Below are 20,722 nucleotides of genomic sequence, written 5' to 3'. Positions count from 1 at the left end.
AATAATGGAAAAGTGTCCAAATGTTTGTGAGTGGCTTTTGGCCTCCTCCTCTCCCCATCTGCTACTGCAGTTGTTTTGTTGCATTGATGGTAGCCTGCAGGAATTTATGAAATTGGTCGTTCTCACACTAGAAATCTTTTGTGTCAGTCTACACCACACAACAAAGATGTGAAAGTGCCCTTAGGTAACAAACATATTCATATTTATAATAAAATCTACATGAAATACATCAATTGGTATGATGTGATTTCAAGGTAGTTTAACTACAGCCAATGGCATTAATTCCACGAAGTCGTCGAGGAGATGGCAGCTACTCAGACAGGAGTCTGTTGTTGCTCTCCATCATTGGAATTTAGCTGCTGCCTCGTTTTATTTGTGGAATAACTAACTACACCGAGACGTCAGTTCATCACGGAAGACATTTTGCATTTAGAAATAACAGCTAGTGAAAAATCTGCACGTGAATTCAGTGGAAGCTTTAGCTGAGGCTGCTTTGTGTGACTTGAAGTTTGCTCTCGCTCTGTGCAGTTCTCTGTTGTGTTGTTACTGCAGAGCCAATACTGCAATTATTTCACTGCAGTTATTGACAATATTGCAATAATTGTTTGCAGGTAAAAACAGATTCAGGTCACTTTTGATCAAACAGTCCTCGTTGAAGATGTGTTCCAGTTGTACGCCGCGTGAGGCTGTTTGCCATCTCTGCTTCCTTTCTGAGCTCACTGCCCTTTTTCATATCACTCAATATGTATCTGGTCTTTTGTAAATTGAGCCTGGAGCTGCAGTGCCACAGTGCACCAGAAGCTCGCTGCCTTTATGTCTCAACTGTCATAGCAGATTTATGATGAGGAGCATCTGTCAGCGATGCATTTCATTCACAACACAAGATGAATATGAGTCTAATTGCGAGATCATACGTTAAGAAAGGAAGCTGTTCACACGAGCAGAAAATCTCAAAATCCAGAGACGTTTTTTCTTAAAGTAAAAATGCAGTGGTAGAAATCTGGAAAATATAAAAGGGCTTTTTCTACGGTGCAGAGATTAAAATGAAAAGCAAATTCTATGAAACACTGAACACGACAATATCATCAAGAGAACAGAGAAACAAAACGAGCACCGGGGAAGGTAATTGCAGCATGAATCACCAACAAAAGAAACAGAAAATACATCAAAGCGTTATCGTTTAGCCAAATATTTCCACATAACAAATAAACAATTAATAATATGATCATAATGAATAAACAAGAACTGTGTACGTTTAGCTAATGCCTGAAACGGTGAGCTATTGCTGTTTTCCCAACCATTACTCACTTTCAGAGGTACACCAGCAGGGTGCCAGCGGAGGAAACGCTCCCATTTGATATTCATAACCCATTCGCTTACACAGTTGTTGCCTGACAAAGTTTATTGATTGGATTTCATGTGTAGCAACTACTTTTCCTTTTAGTCAAATTAGTAGAAGTAGATTCCATCAATCCTGCTGATGTCGGCTGGATAATTCATATCTTAATTGACAGAAAAACAATTTACATTTGCTAATGGGTTTTGCAAATGGATTTCTGTGTGTATTTGACTACATTAGCTCTGCCTTCCCCCGTTGGGCTCTATGGAACGGCAACCAGGGAGCAGCTCAGCTCCCCGTCCTGCATTTACAGGCTGACAGTTGACCCCGTCATGCAATTTTACTTCAACTAATGAACTGGTTAATTCCACACAAACGCTTTATGCGCATGTTTTTCCCGTTCAAATAAACAGAGGCTATAAGATCCATGCATCAGCATCTGTCAGTGATTATGGATGAAACCTGTTTGTGTTGCACTCACAGAGGCAGGAGGCTGTAAAAACCTGGAGCACCGGGGGTGTCAGCAGCTGGAGCATTGAACGCCTCCTCCTCTATAGATTGTAGACATGCAGCTTCTTTTTGTGTGTCCTAGTAAAGATTCAGGAGCGATGCTGTATCCTCCACGGACTGGAGCACAGCAGCTGTGAAGGTGATGGCGATCAGTCCTGACAGCTAAAATATGAGCCCGTCGACCTTAACTCCAGCATTATGAAGGGCACGCACATACAAACATTAGCAGAGCTCAAATAGAGGTGTGTGTGTGTGTGTGTGTGTGTGTGTGTGTGTGTTTGCATTGGACAAGCCACATCAAAGTTCACACACACACAGAAAGAAACGTTCTGGTGGTTGCATTCATATTCATATGTCACAGTGGGTGCACACAGTGATACATTAGCAGTACAGTCAGGTTTATACGTGTGCACTTAATTCACTTTTGTGTCCGCCTGCAGGGAGCACACCTCCTCTTATTCTTGCTCTCCATCACTCAGCGGCCGGAGCTTTCCGTCAGCTCTGCAGCCATAATTAACTGCCAAGATATGAATGCGTTAATCTGGGCTCTAAATCTTCAGCTCCACCACAAAAGCTTTCACAGGCTGTCACAGTGTGATAAACAGCCGGCTGCGTCTCACCTAGAGGACGCAGTGCCATCTAGGGACCAGGTCCGGCAGCTCGGCTCACACTTTCAGACTCCGGGGTATTTATATAACGCCCGTGTGGTAAAACACCAAAAGTCTACTGTCATTTTTAGCAATTTGGCAAAGTGCACCCACTAGTTGTTAATTTTAGAGTAATATTACCATAACTTTGAATTGATTATCACTAAAGTGGAACAAAATTGAGAAAATTCAAGTGGGTTAGTTTCCCCAGATGAGCCTGAGCTGCACACCAAAACACTGCTGCGCTGGTGCTGCTGGCAGGAGCATCAACAGCCATGCGAGAGCGTACGATGCCGGTGAGTGTGCATGAGCTCGCGGGTGCACACTCATACTGCGTCTCCATCTCCAGCTGTGAGTGATGTTCAGAACGCTGTTTCCACTAGGGAGACGGGCCTCCTATCCAAGCTTGACAGTGTGATTGGATCCAGTGAGAATCCCAATGAAGCAATGAGTATCTCAGCGGCTCCACTCCCCCGGGGGCCCCGGGGCCCGCAGGCCGGCCCTGCCTGCTCGACCAGATGGAGAGAGAAGCGGGTTGAGATCTGAGAGTGAGCGCGTTTCTGTTGCTGTGAAGGTGACTGCAGGAGAAGCAGCTGTGAAATAGGATCTGATCGTAAGTGATGGGGGAAGATCAACTCAACCAGCGATTCAGGTTGGATGCATTAAGTGATAAAGATCAAATGCAGAAAAATTCATCCATAAGTGTTTATCAAGATTAGCACCAAAACAAATGACCGGTATGTTGGTCCTTTCATATTTTTTAGGCCTCTGCTCGAAATAACATACCCAAACTAAAAAAAGGGTGTATCTCCTCTACCACAAGGGCTATTTGAATAATGTTGGGGTAATAATAAAAGTAAACACTTGTGAGAATACTTCAGATGTGTAAATATCAGCCTATATGTTACTGGTTAAGATTAAATGAAGATGGCACACAGCACAAATTAAAAGAATTACAGGTTTGCCTTGTAGAAAACACTTTTTATTATGATTATCTCTTTGGAATGATGCAGCTAGCACAATATATGAACAGTACATCTGCAAAGGTCGACTTTGAAAAAGTGAAGCAGAACAGAATTAGAGTCTCGTTAGTAAAGACAGTTTAGGCGAGGTCTCCAAAATGGGCATTTGGGCCCATTGGGCACCATCTGTGCCATTTGAGTTTCTCATGTAGGCTACCAGACTATATACCTCACTTTTATATTACTAATGGGTTCAGTACATGCAAATACAGCATACAAAAATGTAAATGTAAAAAGGAAATTTAAAAGGCTGTGATCAGTGTTGCTGGTAAAGGTGACTCCTCTCCTCATGACACACTACCAACTCCATACTGGATCCCTCAACGGGCCGTTTGCCTCCAGCCTCTCGGAGAAAATAACAAGCGGTGTTTCATTGAGTTGCCTGGTTCTGGTCCAGGTTCTGGTCCAGGTTCTGGTCCAGGCTCTGGTCATCTCACGGCTAGACTACTGTAACTCCCTCCTTCAGGTCTACCTGCTAATGCCATTCGACCTCTACAGCTCATCCAGAATGCAGCTGCTCAACTGGTCTTCAACCTCCCGAAGTTTACCCACAATCCTCCGCTCCTCCGCGACCTTCACTGGTTACCGGTGGCCGCCCGCATCCGCTTCAAAACATTGGTACTTGCGTACCGTGCTGCGAACAGATCGAACCGGTCTACATCCAGGACATGGTCTAACCTCACACCCCAGCCCGTTCACTTCGCTCGACTTCTGCCAATCGGCTTGTAGCTCCTTCACTTCGAGCTAAACACTCAACAAAGTCACAACTGTTTGCTGTGCTGGCTCCTCATTGGTGGAACGAGCTCCCCATTGACATTAGGACAGCAGAAAGTCTCTACATCTTCCGTCGCAAACTAAAAACACATCTTTTTCGACTATACCTTGAATAGGGAAGGTAGAGCCGAAGTAGCACTTTAGTAGCACTTAAATGTCCCTTACCGATAGCACTTTGTAGTTTAGCACTTTAGTAGCACTTAAATGTATCTTACTGATAGCACTTTGTAGTTTAACGTTATTGAAGAAATTGTACTTGCTTGATTCTTGTTGTTCTGAGTTTGGACTCATGGTTTAATGCACTTATTGTAAGTCGCTTTGGATAAAAGCGTCAGCTAAATGACATGTAATGTAATGTAATGTAATGTTACAAGAAACTTTTTAAAACACCCATGTGGTTTATTTGATGGCTCCGAGCTCGGTCCTGGCAGGTGGAACCTCATTTACAGTATATTTGGTGAACAGAAAGAGAAAAACACAGCACCAGGATCCAGTTATTACATTTAAACTAGATTAATTGAATGATGTCGCACCACTAAAACTCAACTTGAATAGCATAACTTGATAGGGGCCAAAACATATATTAAACGTAACATCCCATCATTGTTTACCATCATCCATAAAGACATATGTGCGTTTCAGAGTTAGCAGCATTCGCTCTAGAATGAGATTATGCTAATCACATTTATTATTTGGTCATTTACACTGTTATTGACATAGTGTTCTATATTTTAACTATGTCGTATGGTGAGAAATGTCTTTTAAAAGTTAAGATCATAACCAAACGTCTGGTGAGATGTGTACCTGATCATTATCAAGCTAACGTTAGCTTTGTTGGTTAACATATTTAACTGTGATAAGGAAAACATAACTAAACGCAACTGAACTTTCAGACTCCTTCTGTCCAGTGTCATCCTTTAATTGATTAGCATTTGGCATTTCTCCCATAATAGTGGTATGTATAATATAACTAGGTTGTTTTGCTCTTTGTTCCAGTAGCAGCAGTTCAGATGTCATCCAGTATCAGTGCAGCAGGTTATGAAGTAAAATTATAGAAAAGTACATCAAAAGGAGTTTGGAGCAGAATCATATTGGCCTGCATGAGAGCCAGCAGCGTACTGCAGGCGAATCGCACGTTGTCATGATGAGTGATGATGAGCTGGTGACACTGAGTCTGTCACTATGACAGCCGCGTCACTGCGGCGCTCCATCAATCCGCAGCCGGGCCGTCACGCCGTCTGCTGCCTACGATCTGCAGCTCCGGGCCTCGTGGCAGATGATGGCGATGGAGCTCCCGGGGCCAGCAGAGGTCATTTTGGCACCACGGCCCGGCAGCCTGAACGATTGGGCCTCCACAACTGTCTGTCATCGAACATGCAAATGACCCCGCCCAGCCGTGACTGTTGCGTAACACGGCACTTCATCTTCTTCTAACGTGGCTCTGAAACACAAATCGCTGCACAACAATTGCACACAACAACATGTTTGTCTTTCCCCTCTAAGCCCAGGAGAACTTGAGCTTGATACGGAGACTCAGCTGCAATAACCCATTCACTTATTGAACGGCGGCGGCTGGATACACTCTCAGCCTCCGGGCTTAAACGAAAAGGCAGAGCCCGGGCTGCCTGATTGAATGGGTTTGTAATGCAAGCCAAATAGGTTTGTTCTAATGGGAATCAGCCTCGGTGGCTGAGAGGCTGAGCCAGCACGAGAAGAGCCGGGAGCGGCGTGTGATTGGCTGAGAGGCCGAGGCAGCACTCAGGGGCTGCTGTGTTTACTGATGGCCGTTTTAGTGAGGGGTATGAAATGAGCCTTAACTTTAGGAACCACAGTATTCACGAGGGGAGAATATACAATATACAGTATCATAGTGTGTGTGTGTGTGCACTGGCTCAGGTGCTTCTCCACTGTCACAGCATCCTGCCACAGTTGCATGGCTGACCCAATAATCACAATCCCCGTGTAGGTGGGTAAAAGATAGTCAAGTCGATTATTAATATTGAATCTAAGCCAGGGAAGCAACAATACATGATAATATATGAAACCAATAAGCACAGTTGTACCTCCAGGTCTCCACTGATGTTAGTTACATAAATCACTTCTTTTTGTGTACTCCCTCCTGTTGCAGTCTAGCTGCATACTTTTATTTTGATTTGTTTTGAGATATCCATCAGAGATTTCCGCTGTAGGCCCAACACAATAGGGGAAATGAAATTTCATTAGTGATGCTGTCGGCATCACAAAGTTACATTTACCAGATTTAACAGCAACGTGTCTTTTCAGAAACAATGCTCCTTTTCTTTAAACCCACGGCCCTTTTGTTGGGTGTTTTCCAAAAGCTCGTCTCCCTGGATGGAGAGGCTTACTTGTCATAGTGATGCTCACCGCGCAGACAAGGAAGGAGTGAAAGTCCAATCATCGGATGGCTGGTGATCAGGGAGGTCATGCAGGAGCTCACCATCTAACTGAATCTGTCTACCAGAACATGGCGAGTCTTCGTGTTTGGTGGCTCATGACATGTAGGAACAGATTGGAGGGTCACAACTGAAACCACCACATGGGACTGGGATGGTAATGAGCCGCTGATGCAACACACCTGAGGGACACCAGAGGCGCACAGGTGGAAGGTCGAAGGGGGAGGAGACACTGAGGGCACAGCTGAGCAGACGGGAGCCAATGTTGTCAGATCTTCTGTGGTGGCCTCGAAATAACACATGAGAGGGAATGTTGGTGTGTGTGTGTGTGTGTGTGTTGATCATCAGCCAACGCATTCATATAAACAGAGACAGCCCTCCTGAATAAATCTGAATACTACTGACTCAATGAAACTTTGACGATCACACTGCAGTTTATTCCTATGAGCTCACGCCGATGTGTGTGAGTTGTCACGTGTGCAAATGCAGATTAAAACGTCTTCATGTGTACGTAGAGGCTGCATTTTCCTCTGTGAGGACACACAGAAACAGAAACGGTTGGAAAAGCTGTAAATCTCAACCTGACGGAGTAAAGCTGGACTAATGACGGGGCAGGAAGCCAGTCTGCTGGAGCAGTGGGACCGATCCACCAGTCTGCTGGAGCGGTGGGTCTGATCCACCAGTCTGCTGGAGCGGTGGGTCTGATCCACCAGTCTGCTGGAGCAGTGGGACCGATCCACCAGTCTGCTGGAGCAGTGGGACCGATCCACCAGTCTACTGGAGCAGTGGGTCTGATCCACCAGTCTGCTGGGAGCAGTGGGACCGATCCACCAGTCTGCTGGAGCAGTGGGACCGATCCACCAGTCTACTGGAGCAGTGGGACCGATCCACAAGTCTACTGGAGCAGTGGGTCTGATCCACCAGTCTGCTGGGAGCAGTGGGACCGATCCACCAGTCTGCTGGAGCAGTGGGACCGATCCACCAGTCTACTGGAGCAGTGGGACCGATCCACCAGTCTACTGGAGCAGTGGGACCGATCCACCAGTCTGCTGGAGCGGTGGGTCTGATCCACCAGTCTGCTGGAGCAGTGGGACCGATCCACCAGTCTGCTGGAGCGGTGGGTCTGATCCACCAGTCTGCTGGAGCAGTGGGTCTGATCCACCAGTCTGCTGGAGCGGTGGGTCTGATCCACCAGTCTGCTGGAGCAGTGGGTCTGATCCACCAGTCTGCTGGAGCAGTGGGACCGATCCACCAGTCTGCTGGAGCGGTGGGTCTGATCCACCAGTCTGCTGGAGCAGTGGGACCGATCCACCAGTCTGCTGGAGCGGTGGGTCTGATCCACCAGTCTGCTGGGAGCAGTGGGACCGATCCACCAGTCTGCTGGAGCAGTGGGACCGATCCACCAGTCTGCTGGAGCAGTGGGACCGATCCACCAGTCTGCTGGAGCGGTGGGTCTGATCCACCAGTCTGCTGGAGCAGTGGGACCGATCCACCAGTCTACTGGAGCAGTGGGACCGATCCACCAGTCTGCTGGAGCGGTGGGTCTGATCCACCAGTCTGCTGGAGCGGTGGGTCTGATCCACCAGTCTACTGGAGCAGTGGGACCGATCCACCAGTCTGCTGGAGCGGTGGGTCTGATCCACCACTCTGCTGGGAGCAGTGGGACCGATCCACCAGTCTGCTGGAGCAGTGGGACCGATCCACCAGTCTGCTGGAGCAGTGGGACCGATCCACCAGTCTACTGGAGCAGTGGGACCGATCCACCAGTCTGCTGGAGCAGTGGGACCGATCCACCAGTCTACTGGAGCAGTGGGACCGATCCACCAGTCTACTGGAGCAGTGGGACCGATCCACCAGTCTACTGGAGCAGTGGGACCGATCCACCAGTCTGCTGGAGCAGTGGGACCGATCCACCAGTCTGCTGGAGCAGTGGGACCGATCCACCAGTCTACTGGAGCAGTGGGACCGATCCACCAGTCTACTGGAGCAGTGGGACCGATCCACCAGTCTGCTGGAGCAGTGGGACCGATCCACCAGTCTACTGGAGCAGTGGGACCGATCCGATGTGCTTCTCTACCTAACGCAGCTGAGATAAGCAGACAGAGTTACAGGATGGAGACGCCCGATGGGGAGCAGGGTTGTCTGTGGGCGCGACTGCCAAATGTGATTTATTTAGACAAATGTGAAGATATCAATACGATGGTGAGTGAGGGGGGCGAAGAAGCAGAAACTCTGAGATTGCTCATCATCTTTAAGTTGAAATGTGATCACGGCTTTGAGCCCTGAACAGATATTATTGCCGAAACTCACACTGCTCAATAAAGAAAACCCTCGAGGACTTTGTGTTTAGTGCTGAAGCCCTGACGGAAGCAGCTGCCACACGTCCAGAGGTACATGTACAATCTACAGCACATTTAGGGAGACAACACACAGTCCCAGAATTATGAAATCTCTTCTCTGGAACTTGTATTTCCAAATGAAGGCTCAGTGCAGCTGCTGAGCTTCCCCTCACCCTGGACGCCCTCCATCCCATCAGACTGGACCGGGTTAACTTCTCCTCTTCTAAATACAATACTTATGTTACTGTTAATGATGATACCAGTGTTTCTGCAGAGGAGGAGGAAGGAAATGACAACACTCACATAAACTTAGATTGTTATTAAAGAGGAAGACGTGGCTTGAGTCTTTCTTTCTTCTTTTCTTTCTCGTCTTTGTACAAAAGACACCTGCAGGAGCTTTTAAAGGATTAGTTTTGTACAGCTGGCACATGCAAAAAGCTCCAAAAAAAACCACAAGCTTGGATTTAGTAAAAGTGTATGAATAATTTGTTCCTTTTTCGGTAAGCTTAGCTTCATAAATTGATACCGGCAAGTCTTGTTTCAGATTTAAAAAAGCACCATTCTGCTCACGAGAAACATGATTGCACTGAAATTATTTCCAAAATGCAAGAGTATTTACTGACACATTGTATATTGTGAAACAAAGTTTTTATAATCCAGCCACAGATCATATGCTGTGTTCCAGACGTCTCGGAACTCCTACGAGAATAAAATGTCACATTGGAAGTACTGAACCATTTATTTAAATTTATTTATCCAGGAAAAGCCTCATTGAGATTAAAAATCTCCTTTACAAGAGTGTCATTAACCAAAATGTCTGATTGTGAGTACGTACAATAATACACATTATCATTTAGTAAAACCTCAGCATAAGTCACAATGTTATTAGACAGCTAGGTACAATAAACCATCTCTGAAAGTGATCTCTGCTCAAAGGTTATTGTGTAACATGTTAGCTGTGGGGCTGTGCTCTTCCTGACATATTGTTTGTTTGCCTCGTGCATCACGGGACAGATATTCATAGATGACATGTGGACATTAATCACAACATGTTCTCCTTCTCAAAAGGTACATATAAAAGGCTGAAATCAAGGATAAGCTACTATACACATATACTCTTTGACTCATTAGTATATTATACTTACCATTAGGCAAGGTAGGCAGCTGATTGTGGCCCCACAGTAGATTATTACATTGTCATATTCATGTAATGTGTTTATGTAACTTTGTAAATGCTGTTCATTCTGTACACATGACATCTATTCATCTGTCCATCCGGGGAGAGGGATCCTCCTCTGTTGCTCTCCTGAAGGTTTCTTCCCTTTTTTCCCTGTGAAAGGTTATTTTTGGGGAGTTTTTCCTGATTCGATGTGAGGTCAAAGGTCAGGGATGTCGTATGTGTACAGATTGTAAAGCCCTCTGAGGCTAATTTGTAATTTGTGATATTGGGCTATATAAAATAAACTGAATTGAATTATTTATGATAAATTAACCTGTACTTCTCTTTTCTAGTCTTCTGACCACTCACAGCTCTTTAACACTGATGGGAGGAGCTTACATACAAGGTGCCACCATCCATCAGGACTGACTAACATTCACACCCATTCGTACGTTCCTAGTCTTTTTATGATGTTTAGATATGAAAAATAGTTACGTTAATTGTTACTCATTGTAACCTGAAATAACTTACAACAGGCCCTCCAAGCAACTCATTGTGTACTTCAGGGGAACATTGTAGTTCATTTAACTGATGCAGAAAAGTCAAAATATGATGCATTATTATTCACATTAGAATTGAACCTCCCCCTTGAGCAGACATTAAGTAAAGGTCCTCATTCCTCACTCACTCCTCACCGGAAGTAAACTTTTATTGTGACGTATTAACAGCTTTGCTAATGGTAGTTCATGGTTTACTTCACACATATCTTTGAGATCTATTAATATGTCACTGTATTAAGTTTGTAAGTCAAAAGTCCCCATTTAGATTCCCAATATGTGCTCAGTTCTCAGAGATGTGAACGGTCTGCTGGTATCATAATTCATTTAATAAGCAGTATGCATTACATACAGATTCACACACCCCTGCAGCTGCTACACACACAGCCCTGTTGGCATGTTTATACAAAGTTTATTAATATTGAAAGTGTTACAACCACTGAGCGACTGTTGCTCAGTGGTGAGCCGTCCTTCAATCAGAAGATCGGCGGTTCGATCCCCAGCTCCACTCCACAGTGTGTGAACGTTAGTTACTGATGGACAGGTGGAACCTTAGCCCCTCCCATCGGTGTGAATGATTTCATGTAGTGTTAAAGAGCTTTGAGTGGTCAGAAGACTAAAAGAGATAAACAAGTACAGATTCATTTACATATCCATATTTCACCAAATTTGACAAAGCACTCCCTTGGGTCCACAACAACACACACGCTAAGAGCGAGGTTGATCAGATTAACTGAATATGTGCTGTATAGTCAGATTTAATGACATTATGGACATTTAGTACACCCCCGCTCCCTTCCACAAGACGACCCTGACCTCCCTGTGGCTCAGAGGGAGAGCGGGTCAAGATGGAAGCCCAAAGAGCGCCGGAAGTCCGTGCCATCGGTGTGTGAATGATTATTAGTTATGATCCTGAGGGGCAGCTTGTGTACAACATTAGTGTACACATGTGTCAATGGATGAATGTGGACGTGCAGCCCCACACCCCCCTCACTTCTCCTCCTCCAGCTCCTTCCCTCAGGCTTCAGAAGCAGCTTCCATCCCTCAGCCAGCATGGCTCCTCCCTCCTCACATTCCGCTGACATGCATTACCACAATGTGCTCCAGAGTACAGAAGACAAGCTCCACAGGCCGTAATGCCGTGGCCATAAACCATCCAATCGAACGACCATCGTGATGGAAAGCCTTTTTAACGACATTCCTTTCCAAAGTACTGCACGAAGTCTCGGAACATGCGGCTCCAACAAGACTATTTACAACTCTGAGAAGTGTTTACGCAGCAGGTGCTGCATGTGTTTACGTCTTTGAAGCAGCACATTAAAAGAAGACCTTTCTCTCTCATGTGGCTTTTGGTTGTTCTCTGCAATGAAGGATTTGAGCAAAAAGCAGAAGCTCCACCGGTGGGAGAAGCTGGAACGTCAGCTGCTGCAAAGCAAACACTGAGCTCTGGAATGAAGGAGACATCAAGTGTGCTCCGCTTAGGAAAGCAGACATTTGGCTGCTTGGGGATTTATTCACAGTGCATATACTTCCTTCACATTAAAACAAACAACAGAATTGACCTATTTGTGCTTATAGTGTCTTTTTACAAATATATACTATAGGAAACAAAAAATAGAAAGCCATAAAGCAAATCGGTCAATACATTAAAAGAGATGTCAAAAAATATATATATATATATATTCATATGCATGATGATGTCAGCAAAAATATTGTTGAAAAGGCACCAGTGTTTTGTTTGAATAGAATAAACATTTTAGCACAAACACATTGGCATGATAATAAGAATACACTAAACAATATTTAAACACCTGTTAAAATATAACGATGTTCAAAGTTCAAATATAACTATGACAAGAAATGTAACAGTAAAACTATTTGGATTCAAACCTTTTTTCTAATCCAATTCAGGTTGTTATAAATGACATTTAAACACTTTGAACAGTGTCTAAAGTCACGCTGCTCCAAAGTATCCCTCAAAGTTGGTGGTGGGGTCTTCGTCTTACCCTCTTGCTCTGGAGCACCTTCAGTGAGCGCCCGTTGAGGTAGAGGAGGATTAGTGTCGAGAGCTTTCTGTTCCGATGAGCAGCAGGCAGGTACAATCAGCTCTGGGCACCGTGGGTTTGGGCTCGTACGCACACACATAGAGGTTGAGCTAATCTGTGAGGGGTTTGGGCCCGTTGACGGGGGACTCATCCAAGTCTGAACTGGTCAGCCGTTTGTGAGGAGCTGTGGCAGAGGCACAACCAAAACAGTTATATTAGTACCATATCCACTTGTCTGCCAACAGCACTCCTGAATACATGTGATAATTGCATTGTATATTAACAGCAGTGTGAAGTAGCCATAGGTATATTTTGGCCGGCATACTTCTTGGAGGTAAAACAGACACAAAGCCACAGAAAGTACGCTCCTCTCACACGGTGCCAGATATCTGTAAGCAGCTTAGGAAAGCGCTACAAGTGATTCTGGCTGAGAGCCACTGGCAGTGATACAGACACACACTGAGCACTGATGGAAAGTTTGAGCTCCGGGTGCCATGTTGAAATACTGAATGGTGAGAAGTGACAGGTCTGTAATACTGCCACAGTGAAATGCATCACGTGTACGTCACAACTTAAGCTTTATAAATCAGCGGTAACCTGGATTGTCATTTTAGCAATCATTGTGCAGACATAAAATACATTTAAAAAAGACTTGTACACGGTTTGGATGACCACAACAGCCATTAGATGATCACTGGGATGCAGCATAGCAATACTCACAGAGTGTGTCAGAGCCCAGCGAGCTGCTCAGGAACGTGCTGGGGCCTTTCACCGAGGAAGAAAGAGCGGCCAGTCTCAGGCTCCTGGAAGCGGCGTCCAGCTTCTCGTCCTGGAAGACAGGAGGACGCGGTCACCGTGTCTGACCGCTACAGCCGTGCTCGCAGCACTGAGGACTTACACCCGGACCAACGCGAGCTAGGACAGACTCATCATGTTCTCGTCCATCTCATTAATTAGTGGATGCTTTGCCAAGAAAGGTTCATGCCGAAGGACTTTGGTGATCCTGACAATCAAACACGTCTACATCTAGGAGATGGAGGGGCACACACTCGTGGACAGACATCACTGATGGCTGCTAGACGGTCTCTCATCAGCTCCTTTTCCAAACACAGGAGCTGCTGTGGAATGTGAACTTAAGAGAGACGGGAGGGAGGTGACACGTTTATCTGGGAGTTATTTCATGTAATGTGGAGTCATTCTATCAAAAAGATCTACGCACAAGACTTCTGCTGACAGAGAAGCAGGCAGGTAGAAAGCCATTGACAGCTGGCCATGAATGTTCCAACACTCGCATGTCTGCTGCCTCACAGGGACGTTAGTCTGGTTTACATCTTCCGTTGTGTGCTAGTCTTTACGTCCTGATGTGATTCAACAAACTGAATGAGCAAACATTGTTGACATATGGAACACATGTCTGTGGCACAATCCATCCAATAATAGAGATATCAAATCTGTTGGTCCAAAGTGTTCGTGACATCCTTATTGCCATGGGAATATTTTTCGCAATGTAAAACTAACAGTAAAACCATAAATGTGAACAGCTCTGTATAATTCAAAGCACCTTTAGAGTTGTGGGCAAGATCTGGCTGCTTTTTGAGCATCCCATAATGATAAAACATTCTGTTTGGGAGTGCCTCTATGAAAAGTGTGGGCCTGTGTATGATAAAAGCTTCTTTTACAGACAGTGATGTGCCTGTAAACATGCAGGCACAAGTGAACAGACATCTCTTAATACTTTGTGATTCTATTGCAAAGCGGGCCAAGTCACTGTCGTCTCTTCCAGTTCGACACACATTACCGATACCCGTTGTTTATGAATCATTAATATTACAGATGTCCTGTAATGACAGGACGAGCACTGAGCCCAAAACAATCCTGTCTGAATGGAGCTTTACACACTGGTGGTTCAAGAAGAGACACACTTTTACGGTCAACGGGGAAGCGCTTTCTTGTTGTTGGCGTTGCCGACTGTGATCAAGATAGAACTTGTAAAGACATCCCATCCATCCTTTTTCATTAAACAAACCCCGGGTGTGAAGCAGCTATTACGCTAATGCAATCGCCACTTATCACTCAGCGCAGGAGTCATTTGGCAAACCGACGGGGTAATATGGCACATCACAACCATTTAAAAAGGGACTGTATGGCTGTTCGTGGGCGTCTGCACACGGCTGATGGCAATCAGCTGTCAACAGTGACGTCTTGATGGCTCCCTTGACTGCTTCGTAGCGCAGAGCAGGACTGCAGCCGTCAACAGACACGGGTAACATTCAGGGTTTTGTTTGAGCGGATCGTCGTGCCATCGCTCGAGCTTGTCCCACTCTGTCCGTCCATGATGCATTACCAGCATGTAGAATTATTCACGTGTTCGCACAAGTTGCAAATTAGGTGCTTTGCACACGGTGGCTGTGGTGTGGGCGAGCTACACTCATAAATGACTCTGTCAGGCTATCCTGATCCAAACGGCTGCTGTTTGAACAAAGCACGGCAATTAGTGACTTATAGAAGAGGTATGGGTTGTTGTTTGGGAGTACGGGCTTTTGAAAGGCATTATACACCCCATTTTTCTAGAGTACAGTTAGTGTGTGTGTGTGTGTGTGTGTGTCATACTCTGTGCTCCTGGATTCTGCGTCTGGACTCGTCCAGCTGGTGCTGGAGGTCCCAGACGATCTCTTTGTATTTGCTGTAGCGCTGCTCTAGCATCTCCCTCTGCTGCTGTGACTCCTGTTGGCACAAAATGGAGGCTGTTTCATTATAACCCACCGCGCATAAGACACAGCTGTCCCCTACCAGGCCAGAGGGACACAAGCCTGAGCGTCTCCATAGTCTTGAGCAGAACGACCAGCATTGATTCATTGGATTCATGTTTTCTGCATGGCGCTAACTAGATGTTTTCACAAGTTAGCGTTTTTCGCGGTTGCTTCAGACGCACACCAGACAAACACTGCACCACTAAAGTCACATTGCAATGAACTCTGATCTTTAATCGGTCTTGCCGTTATTAGTTTTAAGTGCCGCCTTGTGGACTGTGGGCCATGACATCCCCCTGCATCTTGAGAAACTTATTGGTCTCAAGGGGCTGGCACTTGGTGCCATTCATACCTGAGCAACAGAACACAAAGCGGTACATACAATACTAAGTCTCCCTGCTCGAAGGTTCCACATGGATCAGCACTCAACTAACACATTATAATGTGTCCCTGCTATGCAGATCACACACACACAAACACACACACACAGTCCAAGCTGCTTAAATGACAGACGTGCTTGTCAGAAGTCACTGGATATGCAATAATTTATCGGTATATGAATGCATACAAAAGCCGAAATGTTGCTTGTTGGTCCAGCTAGATACAAATCACCTTTTCCATTAAACTTGATGGCAAACAATTTATCAGACACAGTTAAGAATCTGGGAATAGTATTCAATCCCTGTCTTACATTTGAGCAACACAAACATTCGTACAGTAGCCCCTTTTTATCAGACAGATACTGACTGAGCCATCGGTGTGAGTGTCATCTGTTATAACTTGGTGACACCTTCCGTGTGTGTGTGTGTGTGCGTGTTGTACAGCCCTTTGCGTGGTCACAGGACTAGAATGGTAAATGGATTGTACTTGTATAGCACTTTTCTAGTCTTCTGACCACTCACAGCGCTTTAACACATTCACCCATTCACACACCGTAGTCACAGCTACGGGAGCAATTTGGGTTTGAGGGTCTTGCCCAAGGACACATCAACATGGACTAACAGAGCCGGGGATGGAACCGCCGATCCTCTGATTGAAGGACGACCCTGCTCACCACTGAGCCACAGTCGCCCGGTGCTGTATGAATGCAAATCCATTTGGGAGGCGAGCTCTGCAGGTACTTGCTGTTTTTTCCGCGTTGACAAGTACGCAGCCTACTCTATTATTATTATTAGGGTTATACTGTAAGAGCTTTGGCTTTAAAGTTACTAACCTCAACCGTATGTTGTCTTTACATGTTCTGTTTGTCCCTGACCTGTACATTCAGAGGAGAGAGACTCTCCGGGTAATCTGCACTTTAACTAAACTGACGTTGAAGTATCACTGCGACCAAGGTTGGCAATTCCACGGAAAGAAAAAAACACTTTACATCACAGAGAAAATTAATCTCAGCTTCATCTGGACCCACCTCCAAATCTTTGAAGTTCTCCATCAGACATTGTTTCTCAGGAATTGACTCCAAGTGGTCCAGGGCTATTCTTGTGTTCTGGAAAGAACGGACATAAAATCAGTTCATATACACTCTGTCATATTCATGTAATGTGTTTATGTAACTCTAACGCTGTTCATTTGTACACATGACATCTATTGCTTCTGTCCATCCGGGGAGAGGGATCCTCCTCTGTTGCTCTCCTGAAGGTTTCTTTACTTTTTTCCCCTGAAAGGTTTTTTTCTATTTTTTTGGGGAGTTTTTCCTGATCCGATGTGAGGTCAAAGGTCAGGGATGTCGTATGTGTACAGATTGTAAAGCCCTCTAAGGGGAGTTTGTAATTTGTGATTCTGGGCTATACAAAATAAACTGAATTGAAATTGAATACATCACAATATTCGTTTCTCGGTTTGTATTGTCTGACATTCATATTAAGTCCTTAACTTCAGCCATTTCAACGAGCGACAACTACAAACATGGATAACTGTTAATGGAGAATCAAGACAATATCTGCATTGTGCTGAAACATAAAACATATTTTCAGAGATTCTTTGAATGAGGAGACTGTAGCTCACAGCATACCGTTATGATAATAATAATAATTTCATTAACAAAACAACGGAGCCATGTAAAAACAACAAACCCATCATTGACTATGTAAGGGGCCAACAGAGAGCATTAGAATGTAACAACTAAACAGGTTAATACTGGGGCGACATCACAGATCCCTTAATCGCCTCTCCCTTTCCCTCACGTGTCTTTTCCTCTTTCTCACTACTTCTCACATCAGACTGAGGAATGATGAAAGAGAGCGGGCAGAGGAAGGGATAATTGATGAAAGACACATTTAGTGAAATGAGAAGTCAATCCCAGGCGAGGGTCACCTGAGCCATGATTACTGATGCTGGATCAGCTGTCCGTGGGATTTAACTGCTCTGTGGCTACTGATGCAATGGTATTTGCAGAGATAATGGGATGTACTAACCAAAGAATGGGGGTGCACAGCTGATAATGTTTGCACTGTTATGCATTATTTGTTCTTCCACATATGCATATATTGTTCCTTTAAAGTAAGCTGTCTGATAAGCATTCACACATGCACAACACACCTGCATTTAGACTGTATGGATCAAGTGCATTGGTCAATATTTTACTTTGTATGCTCAGACACTTCCACACACAAGCTACAATGTTGGTGGAGCACATTGCATTATGTTGCCAAAATAAAAACTATTTATAATATACTTCAAGGTAAAAATCCAAGTTGTGTTTTTCTGTATGTTCCAAACACTCCAAACACACCACAGCATGTTAAAAGGTACATTTATTTAGCAATGTGAGTTATATAATGATGCACATTCCTGCCACTATATTGTAATATGTAAACATCAGCAGTAAACCAAAGCAGCACAGAAGACTGAAAGTATACTGTATGGCAATAATAAACAGTTGGACATATTACAAAAATAAACCGCTTTGGGAGGAAACAATTTAAACCCTGATATCAGAGAACCCTAAGATCAGAGCATAGAACCCTGAGATCTGAGAACCCTGAGGTCAGAACATAGAAACCTGAGATCTGAGAACCCTAAGATCAGAGCATAGAACCCTGAGATCTGAGAACCCTGAGGTCAGAACATGGAACTCTGAGGTCAGAGCACAGAACCCTGAGATCTGAGAACCCTGAGGTCAGAGAATAGAAACCTGAGATCTGAGAACCCTAAGATCAGAGCATAGAACCCTGAGATCTGAGAACCCTGAGGTCAGAACATGGAACTCTGAGGTCAGAGCATAGAAACCTGAGATCTGAGAACCCTGAGGTCAGAGAATAGAACCCTAAGATCAGAGCATAGAACCCTGAGATCTGAGAACCCTGAGGTCAGAACATAGAAACCTGAGATCTGAGAACCCTAAGATCAGAGCATAGAACCCTGAGATCTGAGAACCCTGAGGTCAGAACATGGAACTCTGAGGTCAGAGCACAGAACCCTGAGATCTGAGAACCCTGAGGTCAGAGAATAGAAACCTGAGATCTGAGAACCCTAAGATCAGAGCATAGAACCCTGAGATCTGAGAACCCTGAGGTCAGAACATGGAACTCTGAGGTCAGAGCATAGAAACCTGAGATCTGAGAACCCTGAGGTCAGATCAGAGAAACCTGCGGTCAGAGCATAGCAACCTGAGATCTGAGAACCCTAAGGTCAGAGAATAGAACCCTAAGATCAGAGCATAGAACCCTGAGATCTGAGAACCCTGAGGTCAGATCAGAGAAACCTGCGGTCAGAGCATAGCAACCTGAGATCTGAGAACCCTAAGGTCAGAGAATAGAACCCTAAGATCAGAGCATAGAACCCTGAGATCTGAGAACCCTGAGGTCAGAACATGGAACTCTGAGGTCAGAGCATAGAACCCTGAGATCTGAGAACCCTGAGGTCAGATCAGAGAAACCTGCGGTCAGAGCATAGCAACCTGAGATCTGAGAACCCTAAGGTCAGAGAATAGAACCCTAAGATCAGAGCATAGAACCCTGAGATCTGAGAACCCTGAGGTCAGAACATGGAACTCTGAGGTCAGAGCATAGAACCCTGAGATCTGAGAACCCTGAGGTCAGATCAGAGAAACCTGCGGTCAGAGCATAGCAACCTGAGATCTGAGAACCCTAAGGTCAGAGAATAGAACCCTAAGATCAGAGCATAGAACCCTGAGATCTGAGAACCCTGAGGTCAGAACATGGAACTCTGAGGTCAGAGCATAGAACCCTGAGATCTGAGAACCCTGAGGTCAGAACATGGAACTCTGAGGTCAGAGCATAGAACCCTGATATCTGAGAACCCTGAGGTCAGAACATGGAACTCTGAGGTCAGAGCATAGAACCCTGAGATCTGAGAACCCTGAGGTCAGAACATGGAACTCTGAGGTCAGAGCACAGAACCCTGAGATCTGAGAACCCTGAGGTCAAATAAAATAAATCCACGTGGCACATTGAATTCAATAGTTGCGTGTCACGCTGCCTTCTCCTACCTGTGAAGCTTTTCCAGAAGTAGTGTATTTAGGGAAGTATTGATGCAGATTGATTGTAATATACTGAGGATATGGATTAACGGTGGAAACGTGTTTTTTTTGGGGTAATACAGTATCTGCCTGAACCACTTGGCTGCAGGAAGCTGAAAGATAGAATTAACTCTGGGCAACATGGGCGCTTTATTTCTGGGAACGCAGCCTGCCCTATTCAACAGGCATCATGTCATACTGCCTGGTCAATTCAAAAGCTAAGTGAGGACTTTGTTCCAGCGCAACCTTTAATTAAGATTAAGTAACTACTCTAGCTCCACTCCATTCTATTCATCCCTCCACCGTAGGTTTCAATGGCCTTCCCATTCCCCTTTAGATAGAGCATTTAAGCATCAAAAGAAGTGGTGGATGTTACAAAGCGTCCCGCTGATTGCCGCACTGACATACGATTGAAATTCGCTGGTTGATCCCCACCACCAGGCCGAGTGGAGAACGGGTCGATGCATGCTGCTGCTGTGCTGTTGCGGTAAGCAGATAGTGGTTTGAGGTCTTTCCTCTTCTTTCTCACAGCTAATTGGAGGTTGAAGTGGCCAAGCGTGCCACATAATTGTGACGGATGGACAATTGTATTTATTTATTTTGTCAACAGAGTAAGAGGAGCGTGGGTCAATAGAACCGTTCAGCGGTGCTAAGTAATTTTGTGGTAACATGTAATAGCTGATTAA

General features: G+C 45.1%; 1 protein-coding gene across 2 annotated transcripts in view; it reads right to left on the bottom strand.

Annotated features, from left to right (window-relative positions):
• Positions 1 to 12,234: 12,234 nt before the first annotated feature.
• Positions 12,235 to 20,722, bottom strand: part of LOC117727213 (centrosomal protein of 128 kDa-like) — a 48,847-nt gene continuing 40,359 nt past the window's right edge. For both annotated transcript variants that reach the window (XM_034527362.1, XM_034527363.1), the window contains exons 22-25: positions 16,965 to 17,042; positions 15,417 to 15,530; positions 13,527 to 13,635; positions 12,235 to 12,990 (exon numbers count right to left, since the gene is read on the bottom strand). In XM_034527362.1, the coding sequence (XP_034383253.1) occupies positions 12,917 to 12,990; positions 13,527 to 13,635; positions 15,417 to 15,530; positions 16,965 to 17,042 (375 nt within the window). In that variant the 3' untranslated portion in view covers positions 12,235 to 12,916. The remainder of the gene's footprint in view (positions 12,991 to 13,526; positions 13,636 to 15,416; positions 15,531 to 16,964; positions 17,043 to 20,722) is intronic.

This window comes from Cyclopterus lumpus, chromosome 24 (genome assembly GCF_009769545.1).
Source record: "Cyclopterus lumpus isolate fCycLum1 chromosome 24, fCycLum1.pri, whole genome shotgun sequence".
Taxonomy (NCBI): domain Eukaryota; kingdom Metazoa; phylum Chordata; class Actinopteri; order Perciformes; family Cyclopteridae; genus Cyclopterus; species Cyclopterus lumpus.
This window is presented reverse-complemented; position numbering and strand designations above follow the sequence as displayed.